The 19,560-nt window shown below is 48.8% G+C and overlaps 1 protein-coding gene across 14 annotated transcripts in view; it reads right to left on the reverse strand.

Annotated features, from left to right (window-relative positions):
* LOC147106116 (voltage-dependent calcium channel subunit alpha-2/delta-4-like) overlaps positions 1-19,560 on the reverse strand; it is an 888,222-nt gene that overhangs the window by 437,556 nt on the left and 431,106 nt on the right. For all 14 annotated transcript variants that reach the window (XR_015081361.1, XR_015081362.1, XR_015081363.1 and 11 more), the window contains one exon: positions 17,886-17,966. Coding sequence is in view for 11 of the 14 variants with exons in the window: in XM_086008903.1 (XP_085865029.1) it covers positions 17,886-17,966 (81 nt within the window). In the remaining 3 variants the exon portion in view is untranslated. The remainder of the gene's footprint in view (positions 1-17,885; positions 17,967-19,560) is intronic.

A 19,560-nucleotide genomic window follows, 5' to 3' on the forward strand; every position in this document is an offset into this window, starting at 1 on the left:
ATTGGAAGAACCTATCTTACCATTGATAGATCGCTTCTGTCAACTCTACTTCACCTGCCTTTTCTTCCATCAGCATGTGTGCTGTCTATACTGTTTCACCTTTGTCCTCAGAATCTGACCACGATGAGCCCCAACACCAGCAGCACTGGGCACACCAGCAACACCAACAATAACACCACCAAACTTCTCCTCAATACCCTGATACTCCACAAGACAGAAGGCATCAGAACAGGGCTGCACCTTGCCAGAGGCGATACCCCCAACACAGGGTATACAGGCAGAGGATGAGCTTCCTCAACATGACTGAGCAGCAGTGCCAAAGGAGGCTCAGGCTATCGCGCCAGGTCATCACAAACATTTGCACATTGCTGGAGTAAGACCGGCAGCCCAGAGGAGCGGATGGACACGCATTACCAGTGGCTGTCAAAGTTACCAGCGTCCTCAACTTCTTCGCCTCTTCACTCCTTCCAGGGATCTGTAGCAGACATTTGCGGCATCTCGCAGTCGGCCGCCCACAGATGCATCACACAGGTCACCAATGCCCTCTTTGACAAATCAGCCAATTATATCAACTTTGCCACTGATGAAGCCAGTGTTACTGAGCGGGCGCTCAGCTTTGCCACTCTGGCTGGCTTCCCACAGGTGCAGGGCATCATCGACTGCACACATGTGGCCATCAGGGCACCCCAACAGAACCCAAGAGTCTTTGTCAACTGCAAGGGCTTCCATTCCCTCAACGTGCAGCTCATCTGCAACCATAAAAAGATCATCATGCATGTGTGTGCCAAATTCGCTAGCAGCTGCAATGACCCTTTTATCCTGCGCTAGTCCACCCTCCCTCAGCTCTTCACACCTCCAAACATACTTACCGGCTGGCTGCTTGGAGACAAGGGCTATCCGCTGAAGACGAGGCTCATGACACCCTTGAGGAGGCTAAGTACTGAAACCGAGGAGAGATATAATGAAAGCCGCATCTCCACCAGATGTGTCATAGAGCAGACAATAGGCATGCTGAAAATGCGATTCAGATGCCTTGACAGATCTGGTGGAGCCCTTCAGTACACACCAGCCAGGGTCTCCAGAATCGTCGTGGTCTGCACAACATAGTGCAGCAGCGAGGATTAGCGCTGCATGAGGAGCAAGGCACTGAGCGCACAGCCTCTTCAGAGGAGGAGTAGGAGGAGGAGGTGAATCAGCTGGAGGAACCCAAGGTGCAGATGGCACTAGCACTCGAGCACATTGCTGGCTGGGAAGCCAGGGACGGCCTCATCATGTCCAGATTTACTTAACTTTACGTACACCCATATAGCTGCCACATGCTTCGCCAGGTTGGCAACACTCTACAGCTACACCATTAAGCATCCCTACAATGACCAATCCATTCCTTTCACAGTCACCACCATTGCTGGAGGTAAAGTTATGTCATACCCTTCACTCCATCTAACTAAGCCACTTCCAATGGTGCACAAAAATGTTTTGAAAAGAAAGAAATTTATGGTTCACATTAAATAAACTCAAACTTCACATCAACATTGAATAAAACACCCAAGTGGCTACCCTTGTGAATCTACTTGTGTGGCATCTTTCTCTTATGCAGGGTTCCATGTGGTGCTAAACCTGTGGCTTCAGCAGAGGTAGAGGCAACCTCTTCACTTCCCTGCTGTGACTGCTTAGACACTTTTGGCAGTCGTCCTCTGGGTTTTAGAGCCTGTGATAGCTCCACCAAAGTCTGCTCCTCCTGCGACTGTGCAGGGGCAGACTCGGCCATCGCTGTCTGGAAGGCATCTAGGGCTCTGACTGAGGGGGTGGCAATGGGGGAGAAGTGTGAGCGCTTTGAGAGAAGCCCCCACTTCCATGTCCCCATTCACCATCATCCCTCTCATGGGCCACCCGCACTTCCCTGCTAGAAAGGAGCTGGAGAGCACCTTGCTGCACATCAGTGGGGCCACGAGGACCCACATCTACACTGACATCCCCCCTATGAGCCTCTGCCATCTATTGTCCATAGATAGCCATCTATCCTCCATGGATACCCATCTATTGTCCATAGATAGCCATCTATCCTCCATGGATACCCATCTATTGTCCATAGATAGCCATCTAACCTCCATAGATACCCACCTATTGTCCATAGATAGCCATATATCCTCCATAGATAGCCATCTGTTCTGCATAGATAGCATGTGCTCCTCTGAGTGGTGCATTAGCTGCTCCATGCAGGTGGCCAACCTATCTATGGAAGACTCCAACATGAGCACCACTGTTAGGGATGACTGTTAGTAAGGTAGTTTGTGTGGGGATAAAGAGCATGTACCATGAAGCTGTTGCTATGGTAACCCCTGCCAATTGCTCCAGTCTCATGTAGGTATCATCCTTGACTCAGTGGTAGCACCCTTGCCTCTGCAACAGAAGACCATGCGTTCAAGCCCCACTCCAGACAGTTCAGCATATCATCTAGGCTGACATTTCAGTGCACAAATTGAGGGAGAGCTGCACTGTCAGAAGTACAGATATTTGAATGAGAATTAAACTGAAGCCCCGTCTGCCCTCTCAGGCGGACGTAAAAGATCCCACAGACACTATTTGAAGAAGAACAAGTGCATTCTTCCCACTTTCCTGGCCAATATTTATCCCTCAACCAACATCACTAAAATCAGATTATCTGGTCATTATCTCATTGCTGTTTTGCAACCTTGCTGCGTGCAAATTGTCTGCTGCATTTATCTACATTACATAGGAACATAAGAACGGGAGTAGGTAATTTAGCCCCTTGAGTCTGTTCTGCCATTCAATGAGATCATGGCTGATCTGTGACATAACTCCATGGGGGAAATTTTAACCCCCAAAAAATCCAGGAGGTAAGTGCCTTTCCACATTACTGCTGGATCCAGGGTTCCTGCCTCAACAACCCACCCCCCCGCAATCAGACAAACCCCCAACCGTCTCCCTGAGGCCTCCAACCCCCCCACCATGAGGCCTCCGATCTCCGATCCCCCCTCTGACCTTTGATCCCCGGCCCCAGGTCTCAAATTCCCCTGCCGCCCTCCTTCCGGCCTCCAGACCTCTCCCCTCCGGCCCCCGATCACTCTCTGGCCTTCCGACCTCCCCCTCCAGCCCCTGATCACCTCCGATCTCCCACCTCAATCACCTTTGCTCTGGTAATGATAAAATACTTACTATCTACGCTCAGAGGTAAGAATGGCCAGTTTGTTGAGGTACAGGAGGTTGGGTGGCACTCATGGAACTATACCCCAGCATATAAGTCAGTGCCTTCAGGAAAGGGCAAAAAACTGAAAGTGAAATTGTTGCACTTGCAACCAGGACTACAAGAGTTGCATCAGCCTTGTAAAGTTTCTCATATGCAACTTCAATGGGTTTGTAAGCAGGAGTGTGCAATACTGCAATGATATCTTCACATCATTGCTGCTTAAAAAGTTTTGAAAATATATTGCCTTCTCCTAGAAAGCAATGTAGTAATTCTGAAATAAAGCTCCTGGAAATGTGTTTCCTTCCCCTCAAAAGCAAAAACTCAACCAGTGGCAATACCTCTTTTGACAACCAGAAACAGGATTTATTATATAATTGACTGAGGCCCTTTAGAATCCCCACTCCCACCCAACCTGGCCTAAAGTTGGGTCCACATTTGTTATCTTTGTACCAGACCATGGACACCAGTGCCACAGGTGCCTTCAGTTCAAAGTGCGACGGTAACCAACACAAAAGGGAGATATGTACCAGCTCCCCTTCAGTTCTAATTATGTTTTTGTTTTGTTAATTTGGCCTGCCATTGGGGTAGGGGTGGAGGGGCAAGTGGGTATGTGCCAGCTAGAGCCAGAGTAGGGTGAGATGGGGTGGTTCATGCTAAAAGTGCTCCAGGTCCATATTATATTAAGTTTGATTTGACTACAAATCAATGCACGACCTTTTGGACTAAAAATTGGAGAGCGCTAAAAACCTACTGGTGCCACCGCAGGCCAGAGTTAATGGCTGCCGAAATTAATAGCGCTGGCAAGACTGGTAAATTGGTGCTGGTTGCTAATTAACATTAGCCTAGCGCTAAACTCACTGTGCAAGGCCGGTTATCCTGGCGGTAGTCCCAGCAGGAGGCCCAATGTATCGTGGCTCTAGTGTCATTGCAGCAAGAGCAACCTTCTCTTAAAACAAGGCTGTCATTTTAGAAAGCATTGTGGTCCCTTAAAGGGGAATTGCCTTCTAAAATAAAAGAAATAAAAATCATTTTAAAATAGTCAATTTTTAGCACTTACTGTTCAACTGCCTTTTGAAAATAAAATTAACATTAAAAAAAATCCCAAATGGCAGTCTTCAGCTCTTAAAGCTGAATTACTTTCCGCTCCTAAAAAAATGTGAGAAGTGCTTCAAAACTAATACAAAAGGCTCAGCAAGCCTGGGAAGAGCACCCAGGGTCTCGCACACAGCACTCCGGCTTTGTGCAGGGGGTCAAAACTGCAAGAGAGGTCCTCTACCCACAGGGGCCAGGAGGCCCTCTAGAAAGAATGATGTGGGACCAGATCACCGTGTCGCCACTGCCAGCAGTATCACCCCAATGACCTGGCTGCAGTGCCCAAAGAAGCTTAATGACCTCAGACCAGTGGTCAAGGTCAGTGAATGCATCTTCAAAAGCCGTTTCCTACCAATTGCACCACTAGCCTTGCACACTACTCAAAGCATGACCCCCACCCCCATCTCCATCACTCACCTACCAACAATCTGTACCAAACACGAGGCATACCTTCCATTCCTAGCTTCACCCCACCCCCTTGGAGGAGACAGTGCTGGCCATTCTTGGCAGGGGCATGGCTGAGCCCTTGGTCAGCGGCGGGGCTGAAAGGATACAAGATGCTGGTATCCTCATGCGTTATCCTTCTTGCATGCACCTCTTGCTTTCCCGCCCTCCCCTCACCACAACTTCACCCTTCCTCATTGCACTCACCCAAGAAATGCAGACTGCCCAGCCAGTGGTTGACCAAGAAGCGGGAAAGGAGAGTGAAGATGAATAAGAAACACCGCTACGTGATCTCACACTCCCAGCCACCGACTCCTCAGGGTCGACCAGCAAGGCCATTTGCAGTGTCCCCCACTGAAAGTCAGCAACCTTCCACCAGCCATGCTGCAGTCACTGGGGTAACACTGCATGACATCAGTAAGATAGGCAAAAGCACACACAAGACAGTCACTAAGGGAATGCACAAGGGTGATTAGTTGCTTTCTTGATATTGGATGGATAGATGTTGGATTGGAAAGTTTGCTTTGTGGTGGCTTTTATTTCAGTATTGTGGCCAAGACAGTCAGTAACAGAGGGAAGGTAAGGTGTGGGGTAAATGTGGAAAGGGGAATTGGGGTTGTGATCACTGGTACTGCAGGCAGATGATTCCATCCCAGATACACCAGCCAGAAAGGGGCTGTCTGGATTGCACAATTCCTTCTGCTTCCTCCTCTTCCATTTCCTCCTCTTCCACTTCCTCCTCTTCCGCATCTTCCTCTCCTGCGTCTTCCTCTCCTGCATCTTCCTCGTCTGCATCTTCCTCATCTGCGTCTTCCTCCTCCCTATGCAAGCGGATGCTGGAAATCTGAAATAAAAGCAGAAAATGCTGGAAATACTCAGCAGGTCAGGCAACATCTTGACCTAAGATGTGAACACTGTTTCCCTCTCAACGGATGCTGCCTGATCTGCTGAGTATTTCCAGCATTTTATGTATTCTCAGAGGCCTTCTTTTACCATCTGTTGTGTATGTACCTTTAAGAGAGAACTGATTTTATACTGTAGTACCGGCAGTGACCACCCCTGTATATAAAGCCATAGCAGGCTTCTGTACTTTCAGTTTAAGCTTACCCTCTGTTCAGTAAATACCTGTTATTATTGTTCTCCTGCAGTCCGTGTATTATTGATACATGGACACTACACTGGCGACGAGCAGGTTCGAACTCACCTGCAGTACTGCATCACCTCACGGGGATCTTTCCCTGAAAAGAAGCTTCTTGGAGGTCGAAGTCAGAGCAACGGGCGTCGACCGCGGGCAACCGCCCAGGGATCCATCGGAGTTCGGAGAATTGCAAGGGAGGCTGTGGAGAGCTGGGCTTGGCTCCCCAGTCAAGGTGTTCCAGCAAATCGTGCTGGTAGCAGGTAGTGCGCTGACCCTTCCGGACTGCGGCGGGCTCGAGCTCGATCGAGCGGCTCTGCAAAGGGGCTGTGCAGCGTCGTCGGGAGGAAAAGAGAGAGAGAGAGGGTGGAGCGCACAGGGCACGGTCGGTGCTCAAGAACCGGGCAGCCTAGAGAAAATAAAACGAGGGGAAGGAAAAGTGAGATGCGCCGAAGCCGCGGGTCACCGCCATTACCCTGTAGAATGCTAGGAGCAGCGTGGCAGCAAGGGGAAGAAGGAAAAGCGCGGGAGGCGCCATTTTATTCCATTGGGGAAGAAGGAAAAGCGCGGGAGGTGCCATTTTAATCCATTGGGGAAGAAGAAAAAGCGCGCGAGGCGCCATTTTAAACCACCCAAGACGCCGAAGAGTGGCAGTATCACTGCTTTCGACAATGAGGTAGAAGACTGGACCACGTATGTGGAAAGAATTGAAGTGTACTGCAAGGCAAATGAGGTGGCCGATGAAAAGAAGGCGTCGGTATTATTAAATTTGATGGGCGCGAGAACGTACGGCCTATTGCGGAATTTAATTACCCCAGCTAAACCAATGGAGAAAAGTTTTGAAGAGATTGTTAATATCTTACAGGAACACCTAAACTCTACACCGCTGCTGATAGCAGAAAGATTCAAGGTCCATAAAAGAAACCAGCACAAAGATGAGAGCAATGCTGACTATCTTACGGAACTACGCAAGTTATCGAAGCACTGCCAGTTCGGAGCAGGACTCGCAGACACCTTAAGGGATAAGTTTGTCTGCGGGCTCCAGCGTGAAGGAACCCAGAAATGACTACTTTCGGAAAAGGACCTGAGTCTAGAACAGGCTTTCAGCGTGGCAGTATCCTACGAAGCAGCAGCACGGGGAGCTGCGGAAATACAACAGAAACCACAAGAATACAGCGCTAACGAAATGGCGTATGGAGCAGAAAAGTGCTATCGCTGCGGCAGAACAACCCATGATCAGAAGGACTGCTGGTTTAAGGACAAAGTATGCAGGCAATGTGGGAAAATGGGACACATAGCAAGAGTCTGCAGGTCGGGAAAGAAAACCAACACTAAAAGAACTACTAAGGAAAAGTACAAGAAAGTAAAAAAAATGACAGACAGTAGTTCAGAAGGTCAGGAGAGTGATAATGACTCCGGGAGCAGGAGACTAAGTTGTCTAAAGTTACACAACGTGATCGCAAAGGAGGATCACCGAACCATTTGGGTCACCCTCATGATAGCAGGGTCCCAAGTAACAATGGAATTGGACACAGGATCAGCCCTAACTGTTATGAATCGACGAGACTATGAGCGGCTATTCTCACACATACCCTTGAAGGACACGTCCACTGTATTGAAGACATACACGGGGCAAAAAGTCTACCCCAGAGGAAAAATAAGGGTGCCACTTAAATACTACCATAAGTTCTTGCCGAATTTATCTTCAATTCTGCACCCACTGAATGCCCTGCTGCAAACTGGAGTAACATGGAAATGGAGTGATGAGTGTAAGCGTGCCTTTCAGAAATGTAAATGCCTAATCACTTCAAAAGGAGTATTGGCCCACTACAATCCAACACTACCGATTCGGTTGGCATGTGATGCGTCACCCTACGGCATTGGAGCGATGCTGTCACACAAATTCCTTGACGGTTCAGAGAGGCCAATAACATTTGCGTCACGCTCGTTAACCTCAGCCGAGCGTAACTACGCCCAGATTGACAGGGAGGCCCTCAGCCTGGTGTGGGGGGTGAAGAAGTTCAATCACTATCTGCACGGGCAGAAATTCACCCTACTGACTGAACATCAGCCTCTGGTCTCCATTTTTAACCCAAAGAAGGGCGTTCCGGTGATGACGATGCAACGGCTGCAAAGATGGTCACTTTTTCTAGGGGCACATCAGTACGACATAGAGTACAAGGGTACGAAACAGCATGGAAATGCTGATGGGCTGTCGCGCCTACCGTTGCCTACGGTGGAGGAAGCACCTGCAGTGGACCCTGTTGAGATATTCCATTCGATCATAGTCGAATGTCTACCTGTTACAAACTCAAGTATAGAGAAGGAAACCCGAAATGACCCGATACTCTCTCGGGTCTATGATTTGACGGTGAAGGGATGGCCAGCACATGGCGACTCACTGTTGCCAGCATTCTCGCCAAGGAGAGAACAGCTGTCAGTGTGCCGGGGGACCTTGATGTGTGGATCCCGAGTGGTAATTCCACCCAAGTTGAGAGATAGAGTGCTCAATGAGCTTCATGAGGGTCATCTGGGAGGGGTAAAAATGAAGAGCCTAGCCAGGGCGTTTGTGTGGTGGCCGGGAATCGATAAAGAAATCGAGGATATGACCAAGAGATGCACAGGATGCCAGAAGGTCCAAAACGCTCCACCACAGGCCCCGCTACACTCATGGGAGTGGCCCTCATCTCCATGGCAACGGGTACACATTGATTTTGCTGGTCCATTTATGGACTCAATGTTTTTAATAGCCATGGATGCGCACTCGAAATGGCCTGAGGTCATCAAAATGTCCTCCACCACCACGGAGAAAACTATTGCAATCCTACGGACCATCTTCGCCAGGAATGGCTTGCCAGAACAGATTTGCTCCGACAATGGGCCACAGTTTGTGTCCGAGGATTTCCGGAGATTTCTGAGGAATAATGGGGTGAAACATTACACATCTGCCCCATATCATCCAGCCACAAATGGATTGGCTGAGAGGTTTGTTCAGACCTTTAAAAAGGCAATAAAGGCAATGTATAATGACGACATACCACTACAACACAAGGTGGATAATTTCTTGTTTGCTTACCGGAATGCGACGCATGCAGTCACAAACCAAGCTCCAGCCATAATGTTCTTCAACCGAAGGCTAAGATGTCGCCTGGATTTGCTCAAACCAAACATAAGACGAGATGCTGACCAGATTCTAGAGTCACAGGAACAAGCCAAACCCATACCACGAGCATGTGCACCTGGTAATGAACCCGAAGTACAGATTGCGTCTACCTCAGAATCAGTGGTATTGGAAGCTGACGAACCAACCAATGACAATGAGCCAGAATTGACTCCGCCGCAAGACCAGGATACTCGAGAAAGGCGCTATCCAGTCAGGATCAGGAAGCCTCCTCAAAGACTGAACTTATAAATGATTATTTCAGTTGATGTATATAGTACAGAGAAAATTGTAAGTGTAATTAGTTATTATTTAATTGTTAAATGAATGTTATGTACTGTTTATCTAAAAGGGGAGGAATTGTTGTGTATGTACCTTTAAGAGAGAACTGACTTTATACTGTAGTACCGGCAGTGACCACACCTGTCTATAAAGCCATAGCAGGCTTCTGTACTTTCAGTTTAAGCTTACCCTCTGTTCAGTAAATACCTGTTATTATTGTTCTCCTGCAGTCCGTGTATTATTGATACGCGGACACTACACCATCCAAGGCCTTTCAAGCGTCCAGCAGCACATCCTGCACTCCCTGAAAACTTTAAAAACTTTTAACATGTATTGCACCATGCCACTACTTCAATAAAATATAAAAAATCCAGTCCAAAAGCTTAAATGCAAACTTACCTGAAAGATGTGTGTGTTGCTTTAAGAAGTGCTGACAGCGTCTCTATCAGTCTGCTACATGCTTGATTTTCAGAGGGAGCTTAGGACCCAGCGCTAAACTCAGTGTAAAGTCCAAGTTCGCAGAGCATGACGTTAAGTCGGTGTTGCATGCTGACTAACGTCACACTCTCCATATTTGCATGTCTAGGGCCAGAGCTGCTACTGGCCCTGGACATGCAAATATAGAAAAGTGAAACAGAAGAGTGGGTCACCTAAGGGGCCATTACGCACAACTGCTTTTTTCACTGATCTGTGCTTTCTTGTTCTGCGGTTTTGTGCAAAACAAACAGGATGACAGGAAAAAAATTACCATTAAAAAAGAAATACAGTAATAAAATGACGTGCAGATTTTATTTAAAGTCAATGCTAAGGCAGTCTGCCAGTGGCATGCAAGCTTTAAGAGCAAACAAAAAGAGAAAAGTGTCATTTGTCTGTCAGGATGTCAGCACAGTGCAATCAAACTGCTGTGCAAAGCAAAAATTACTGACAAGTCGATTTCATTTCGAGACCCCAAATATATATGAAGCATGTCAGAGGTTGAACTTTGAGTGTTCCCTCTGGTAGGATAACAGAAAAAAGCTGAATTGTGATTGTTCAAAAGCTAAATGTAAAGAAGGGAGCTTGATCCTGTCTTGTGCCACAGGCACCACTCCTCTCTCACACCCATATGACCAGTGAGTCAGTCAGATTAATCAAATTGGCGTTATGCCAGCAGTTTCCTAAAGTGTAAACAACGGATAATTGCATATGACAGTGCTACCCATAACATCATTTGTCTTTAATTTTAAGTCAACATGTCATTTTGGTTCCATGGCTGGTTAATAAGCTGTTGATATCTGGCTACTGTTAAGAAATACCTGCAGAACAGACTAATGAATGTGAGTAGGAGGGAAAAACAACCTGAATGTTTTTTTACATTTTATCTTATCAGTCAAGAGGATGCCTACTGCAAGCCCAGATTAAAAACCTGTTAAATCTGGATATCTTAAGGTAGTGTGTCCTTCAAATAATCGACAGGCTGCAGATAACAATCAACAGGTGTTTACTGGATGAGGGTTGCTCTAAAACTAAGCAGTACAGATCCCTACTCAGGGTTATATACAGGTGTGGTCACTGCCGGTACTACAGTATACAGGAGCTGTAAAAAGTAGTTCTCCCCTTAAAGGTACATACACTACAATTCCTCCCCTTTTAGATTAACAGTACCATAACATTCATTTAACAATTAACACTTTTAACATGCAACATTAACTGAAAATAGTCCATTTATAAATTCAGTCTTTGGGGCGGCTTCCTGATCCTTTCTGGATAGCGCCTTTCCTGAGTGTCTTGCTCTTGGTGCGGAGGGGATTCTGGCCCCCTGTCGTCGGTTGGTTCATTAGCTTCCGATGCTACTGTTTCTGGGGTAGATGCTGCCTGTACGTCGGGTTCATCGCCAGGTACGTATGAGCGAGGCATGGGGTTGACTTGTTCCTGTGACTCTAGGGTCTGGTCAGCATGGCGTCTCACGATGCTCTCCCCAACATCCACTGTGTACATTAGTGGGCCCTGCCATGTGCATATCGTTCCTGGCTGCCATTTTTCTGTTCGGTAGTCGCGGGCCAAGACTGGTTGCCCTACATTGAAGCTCCTTGTTGGCTTCTCATGGATGTGCTGGAATTGCTTACTCTCAACATCTCTTCGTACGTTTGGTCTGAGCAAATACAGGCGAGATCTTAACCTTCGGTTAAAGAACATCATGGCTGGGGCCTGGTTGGTGACTGCATGTGTCGCATTCCGGTCGGCGAACAGGAAATTGTCCACCTTATGCTGCAGTGGAATGTCGTCATCGCACATGGCCCTTACTGCCTTTTTAAAGGTTTGTACGAACCTCTCAGCCAATCCATTTGTGGCTGGATGATACGGGGCGGATGTGTAATGCCTTACCCCATTCCTTTTCATAAATATCCGAAACTCTTCGGACACAAACTGTGGCCTGTTATCAGAGCAAATCTGCTCTGGCAAGCCGTTCCTGGCAAATATGGTCCGTAGGACTGCAATCGTTTTCTCTGTGGTGGTGGAGGACATTTTGATCACCTCAGGCCATTTCGAGTGCGCATCCACGGCTATTAAAAACATTGAGTCCATGAATGGACCAGCAAAATCAATATGTACCCGTTGCCATGGAGAGGAGGGGCATGTGGTGGTGCATTTTGGACCTTCTGGCATCCTGAGCAGCTCTTTGTCAGGTCCTCGATTTGCTGATCGATCCCCGGCCACCACACATAAGCCCTAGCAAGGCTTTTCATTTTCACCCCTCCCAGGTGGCCTTCGTGAAGCTCATTGAGCACTCTCTCCCTTAACTTGGGTGGAATTACCACTCGGGATCCACACATCAAGGTCCCCTGGCATACTGACAGCTGTTCTCTTCTGGATGAGAATGCTGGCAACAGTGAGTCGCCATATGTTGGCCATCCCTTCACCGTCAAATCATATACCCGAGACAGTGTCGGGTCATTTCGGGTCTCCTTCTCTATATCTGCGTTAGTTACTGGCAAGCATTCAATTATAGACGAATAAAATATTTCGACAGGGTCCACTGCTGGTGCTTCCTCCGCAGTAGGCAGTGGCAGGCGTGATAGCCCATCAGCGTTTCCATGCTGTTTCGTGCCCTTATACTCTATTTCATATTGGTTCGCCCCTAGAAAAAGGGACCATCTTTGTAGCCATTGCGCAGATTTGTAATGCCTTACCCCATTCCTTTTCATAAATTGGATTAAAGATGGAGACCAGTGGTTGGTGGTCAGTCAGCAAGGTGAACTTCTGCCCGTGCAGATAGTGGTTGAACTTTTTCACTCCCCACACTAGGCTGAGGGCCTCCCTGTCAATCTGGGCATAGTTACGCTCGGCTGAGGTTAGTGACCGAGACGCAAAGGCTACTGGCCTCTCCAAGCCGTCCGGGAATTTGTGCGACAGCACCGCTCCAATACCATAGGGTGATGCATCACATGCCAAATGAATTGGTAGTGCTGGGTTGAAATGGGCCAATACCTCTTTTGATGTGATCAATTCTTTATACTTCTGGAAAGCTCGTCTACGTTTGTCATCCCACTTCCATGGTACCCCTGTTTGCAGTAGGGTGTTCAGCGGGTGTAATACCGTAGACAAATTTGGTAAGAACTTGTGGTAATAGTTTACCAGCCCGAGGAACGACCTCAGTTGTGACACATTTTCCAGTGCTGGAGCCTTGACTACCGCCTCAATCTTGTCAGGGGACTTATGTAACCCCTCTTCATCGATGACGTGGCCGCAATACGAGATCTGTTTCTGGAAAAACTCGCACTTGTGGCGATTAGCTCGTAGCCCATACTCCTTTAATCTGGTGAGCACCTTCTCCAAGTTAGCGAGGTGATCACCGTCATTTTCGCCCGTGACCAAAATGTCGTCCAAATAACACTGGGTCCCTGGAATCCCTTGCAGGACCTGATCCATCGCCCTTTGCCAGATAGCCGGAGCCGAGGCTACTCCAAACACCAGCCGGTTGTATTGATAGAGACCTTTATGAGTGTTGATCGTAAGGTAATGTTTCGAAGCTTCTTCTACCTCCATTTGCAAGTACCCCTGGGCTAGATCAATTTTGGTGAAGCGTTTACCACCAGATAGCGAGGCGAAAATATGCTCAATTCGTGGAAGCGGATATTGCACCATGTGAAGGACTAGGTTCACTGTCACCTTAAAATCCCCACAGATGCGGACCTTCTTTGGTTCCCCAGGCGTATTACTCAACGACCTCTTCATTACAGGAACGATGGGTGTAACCCACTCGCTTCAGTCCACTTTGGACAGTACTCCTGAACGTTCCAACCCTTCCAGCTCTGCTTCAACAGCTGGTCTGATCGCATAAGGCACTGGTCTGGCCTTCAGAAACTTTGGGCTTGCATTTTCCTCTATTTTAATCATTGCTGTTATTCCTTTTAGTGTTCCTAATCCCTCCTGGAACACTTCTTTTGCGTCAGTTAGCATTTTTGACAGTCGTCCAGGTGTGACGTCGTCATCCTTTTTGGCCTCAACCTTCAGTGCCTGTATGGAATGCCAATCTAATTGTATCTTCCGGATCCATTCACGTCCTAGCAGTGGTGGTCCTCCATTTGGCAATACATATTTATCCATTTTAGGTATTTCCTGGCCTTTATATGTCACTTTCACCCTTATTTTTCCTTTGGGGTAGACTTTTTGCCCCGTATACGTCTTCAAGACAATCTCTGTAGCTTTCAAGTGTATGTGTGAAAATAGCCGCTTGTAGTCTCTTTGATTTATGACTGTTAGAGCTGACCCTGTGTCCAATTCCATTTCCACTTGGACTCCGTCTATCTTGAGTGTAACCCAGATAGTCTGGTGATCCTCCATTTCGGTTACATTATGTAGTTTCAGACAACCCAGCTCCTTGCTTCCGGAGTCTGTGTCACTTTTCTGTTCGTCTGAACCACTGTCCATCACCTGGTGTACCTTTTTGTACTTCTCCTGTGGAGATTTCTTACTGTTGGTTTTCTTCCCAGACCTGCAGACTCTTGCTATGTGTCCTGCTTTCCCACACTGTCTGCACACTTGGTCCTTGAACCAACAATCTTTCTGGTCATGTGTTGTTCTGCCGCAGCGATAGCACTTCCCTGTTCCATAGGTCATTTCGTTGGTGCCATATTCTTGCGGTCTCCGTTGTATCCCTGCAGCGCCCCTTGCGGCTGCTTTGTGTGATACTGCCATACTGAAAGCTTTGTCCAGCGTAAGGTCCTTTTCTGATAGAAGCCGTTTCTGGGTTCCTTCACTTTGTAGCCCACACACAAACTTGTCCCTTAACGTGTCTGCTAGTCCTGCTCCAAACTGGCAGTATTTCGATAGCTTGCGCAGTTCCATTAGGTACTCAGCATTGCTTTCGTCTTTGTGTTGGTTCCTTTTATGGAACTTAAATCGTTCTGCTATCAGCAGCGGTGTGGGGTTTAAGTGGTCCTGTAGGATTTCTACTATGCTTTCAAAATTCTTGTTTACCGGCTTCTCTGGGGTTATTAGATTTTGTAGTAACCCATAAGTTTTTGCACCCATGGAATTTACAGAACCAGTGCTTTATTAGCATCTGGCACTTCATTCGCCCTGCAGTACAGCTCAATACGTTCCACATATGTCGCCCAATCTTCGACTTCATTGTCGAACGTAGAGATACTGCCACTCTTCAGCATCCTTGGTTGTGCATGAACTATCACCAATGGCGCCTCCCGCGCTTCCCCTTCTTCTCCGCTGGCACAAAATGGCGTCTCCCGCGCTTTCCTTCCTTCCCGCGCTCGCCCTTCTTCTCCGCTGCGGCTTCTCAAAATGGCATCTCCCGCGCTCTTCCTTCTTCTCTGCGGCTCAATGGCGCCTCCCGCGCTCTCCCTGCTTCTCCGCGGCTCAAGGGCATCTCCCGCGCTCTCCCTGCTTCTCCGCGGCTCAATGGCGTCTCCCCTTGCTTCGCCCCGTGGACCCTGATCAGCCCGTGATCCCTGGCTGTGCTCTGTGCGTTCTTCTCTTGATATTTGTCGACGCCGCTCAGTCTGGAACCCGACTGTTTCTTACCCTCTCTCTCTCCGGTTTGCAGTATTTTTCCTCGACGCTGCTCGGTGTTCAACCCCTGGTTGCACCCTGCGCTCTTCACCCTCTTTCTTACCCCATCGACGCTGCTCGGCTCTCTCTCTGCCGTCGGTCGGCTCCAGCCGCCGCTGCTCGGGAAGGGTCTGCTCTGGACCTGTCGTCGGTCTCTTACTGCTCGTTGTGGCTGGGGAACCAAGCCCGGCTCTCCACAGCCTCCCCAGCGAAGTTGGATCTCTGCCTGACTGCTGGGCGGTTGCTCGTGGTCAACGCCCGTGTTCCTGGCCTCGACTATTTTTTTTTTTTTTTTTTATGTTGCAGGTAGATTCGAATCAACACTCGTCGCCACTGTTAGATCCGTGGTTCAGTGGATAAATAATCACACGGATGCTGTACATTAACAAATAACAGGTCTTTACTGGAGGAGGGTAATCTCTAGACTGGGGTACAGAGGCATGCGCACAGCTTATATACCGGTGTGGTCACTGCCGGTACTACAGTATACAGGAGCTGTAAAAAGTAGTTCTGACTTAAAGGCACATACACTACAATAACTCCATGCTTTTTCAGTTGAATCCAGATGGGGTCATGAAAGCTGAAAAAACACTGTGGCCTAGAAATTCGGTATAGCCGCGTTTGGGGCGCTAGTCCTGGCGATGCGCAAAGTTTAGCGCCAAGCGCAATTTAGCGCCACCTAGCGCGATATTGGGTTGCAGCGCCCCTAAAGGTGATTGCGGCGCTAAATCAGGCGCTGCATGCTACTCTTAAGGCGCTAACCCGGCGGCGCAACCCAATTTCGCCGCGGCGGGGCGCAATGAGGGTGCTGTCCTCTGAAACACAGTGGCGCCGGCCAGCTCTTAAAGGGGCAGGTCAATTGGCATCACCAGACACACTCATTGCCTTGTAGGCCTTCAAAGCGGTGGCAGCCTACCTGTGGCGCACCAGCCTAGCAAGACATGGAAAGGGTGAGGCAGAGGGCGGAATGCCTCACTGATGGGGCATTGGATGCTTTGGTTGGCGCAGTGGAATCAAGGCCAAGGAAGATGGTCGGAATGTGATTTATGTTTTGGACAGTCTCCCGGGTGTGAGAGGCAGTTATGTGTCAGTGTATTAGTTTTGCTTTCTGTTGCCATAGTTTTCTCATGTTTGAAGGAACCACATTTTGTGTAATGAAACACTTTCTTCATTTACAATAGCCATGCCTGCTATTTACATGCATCTTGCCCTTCACAGGCTTGGGGGTATCAGACCGGTTCCATTCCTGTTCTTGGAATGGCAGCAAGCATTCCGTGAGAGGGGCCTAGAAGCTACTTCTGATCAGCCTCTGACGCGCAGCCTGAGAAGAGCCGCTCGCGTAGAAGTTCAGGCCAGCAGCCATCTTCTCAGCCGCCAACAGAGATGTCCTGCACCTTATCTGAGGCTGCAGATCTGGCTGAAGCAGCTGGCACAGCTCAGTCACCACCTCCTTTCTAAGTCGCAGGCTTCTGACACACTACTCCTCCAGCATGTTCATGTAGGAAAACTGCTGTCGGATAACCCTGCCAGCGTAAGGTCTGCTGTGGCAACGTCTGTTGGCCCTCCTCCGTCTGGCCATGCCCGCCCCCCTCTCCCTGCGTCTCAGTGACCTTTCCAGATGATTCAGCAGCAGGACGTTCCCCTCCAATGCAGCCCCCATAATAAGTGCCCACAGGAAGGTTCCCCGTTGTCAAGGCTCACCAACAGCAAGGTGATGGTCAGAAGGCTGAAGATCGTCTGCCTGTGCTGGCTCAGTGGTCAAATGGCTCTCAGTGTGCAGCTCAGCAACTCTTTGTAGCTCTCGAGGAAGTTGTCATCCAAAAATGGCTGCCGCTTTTAAACCACACCGGTCCCCTTTAAATAACGCTCCTCCAGCCCGAGAGCGACTTGGTAAGGCCCAGGTAAGCTGTCACTATTAGCGCCAGGCGCTACGGAGGGGTGCGCCACTGAATTTCTGGTCCGGGGCACCCAAAAGGCATTGCACACTCAAATGACGTCATATTCAGCCTGCGCCCATGAGCGGGCGCTAAGATTTAGCGCCGGCGCTAAATGCATGCTCAATATGGGGCGAGGCGCTAGGCGCCTTGCGCCCTCCCGGAAATTGGCTAGCACCCCACTTCTCGGCCTCTTTAGGCGTTAATCGGTGGCGCTATCAACCGAATTTCTCCCCCTGTAAGTTTCAAGTGACACTGTGCAGAGAAAGCCAACTTCACTCAGAAACGTCCAGTGTTCTGTTAGAACAGTGTACAGAGTCTTATTAATTCACCCATACAAATTGGTGCAATTTAAACGTAAGAAACTGAAACAAGTCCCAAGAAGTCCTGTTTTCTTAGGTATTGTATTAATTATGATGATTTCTCTATAGCATACCAATGACAGTATATACATTATTGTGAGAGATGAGTTTGGGCAAAAGTAGCTTCACAGAAAGCAGTTATTGATCACCAGAGCAAAACTGAGATGGTTTTGCACTGCAGAGTCAAAATTAATTCCAGCTCCAATCCAAGACTTCCTACCTGCCGCAATGGCCGTCTTTTTGCTCACAGTAATGGCCACTGCCGTACTCGCTGTTACCATTTTACTTCTGCTCTTCTTCCCTGAAAGAAATCATATTATAAAACAAAACCAGTCACCAAAAATAATTTTAAATAATACTTAGAATTACATAGAATATACAGCACAGAAACAGGCCATTCAGCCAAACTAGTCAGTGCTGGTGTTTATACGAGTCTCCTCCCATCACATCTACCTCATCTCAGCCTTTCAGCATATCTTTCTATTGTGGCGGAGCCACTGAATGACTCTGGGCAACTGTATATAATTCCCTTTAACGATGTTCTGACACCAGACTAAGCCTGTACCATTGTGTTAGACATTACTTCGTTTTGTATATAGTGTTTGTATGCACGGGGCATGGCCCCTTTAAGAGCGTGGGAAAACGCGGGCAAACGCGATGACGTCATGTCGCAAACCACGTGACTGCCCAGGCAGTCCTCGTGGAAGCTCCATCTTGTTAAGACCTGTTTCGTGGTTCTCCTGTATCAATCTCATCAAACTGTTTGAACTCGTTTAGTTTTACATTAAAGACCTGTTTGATTTGATCTCCTGAGTCGACCTCAGTTATTAATTAGGAATTCGTCAATTCCTACATTGGTGACCCCGTCTTTTGCGAACGTTTTTTGCAAAAAGGACACAGCATGGAGGCCAACGCCGTTTCGCTGAAGCTACCGCAGTTGTGAGAGCTGCAAGCGATCTCGTGGTTCATTCAGGTCGAGGCCCAATTCGCGCGGAGGGACATCGTTGTGGATCAGACCAAATATCTCTATGTGGTCTCCGCCCTCGACGGCTCTACCGCCTCGCGGATCATCAGCCTCCTCGAGAACCCTCCGGCGGAGCGCAAGTATGAAACCCTCAAGGCGCGGTTGCTGCAAGTTTTCGGGCTCACTAAGGCGGAGCGCACCCGTCGATTGCTCGCTATGCCCGGGCTCGGGGACTCCAAGCCTTCTGAGTTGATGAGCCAGATGCTCACGCTCCTTGGTTCTGAGCCGCAGTGTTTTGTGTTCCGGGAACTGTTCCTGAGCCAGCTCCCCGAGCAGGTGCAAGCAGCCCTCGCCAGGTTGAAGGCTACGGATGGTGTAGTGCTCGCGGCCGAAGCCGACACTATTTATGCGGTGATGCAGCAGTACTGCGCCACCTCGAAGTGTCCCGCCCCGAAGAACCCTGCATTGGCACCTCCACCATCCGGTCTCTGTTACTATCACGCCCGTTTCGGCCCAAAAGCCAGATGCTGCCGTCCTCCCTGTAGTTTCGTGCCTAATGCAATGAGAAAGCAACAGCACCGACTGTGTGAACGGAAGAACGACCCCGAGGTCGGTTTCGCATCTACGATGGCGGTTGGAGATTCCGGGAAGTTACTTTATATCACCGACTCCATTTCGGGCCAGCGGTTTTTGTGTGACACGGGCGCCAGTGCAGCATCCTCCCCGCTTCGCTCCTCGATGTCAGGGCTGGGAGGCGCAGTTCTCCACTCCAGGCCGCCAACGGCAGTGCTATTTGTACGTTCGGGAAGCGGCGGATCCAGGTGTGTTTCAGCGGGCAACGTTTCCTATGGGAGTTTATCACCGCCCAAATCGCACAGGCAATCCTCGGCGCTGACTTCTTCTGTGCCAATGGCCTATTGGTTGATTTATG

Source organism: Somniosus microcephalus, chromosome 16 (genome assembly GCF_052327205.1).
Source record: "Somniosus microcephalus isolate GS21.2 chromosome 16, FLI_Smic_1.0, whole genome shotgun sequence".
Taxonomy (NCBI): Eukaryota; Metazoa; Chordata; class Chondrichthyes; order Squaliformes; family Somniosidae; genus Somniosus; species Somniosus microcephalus.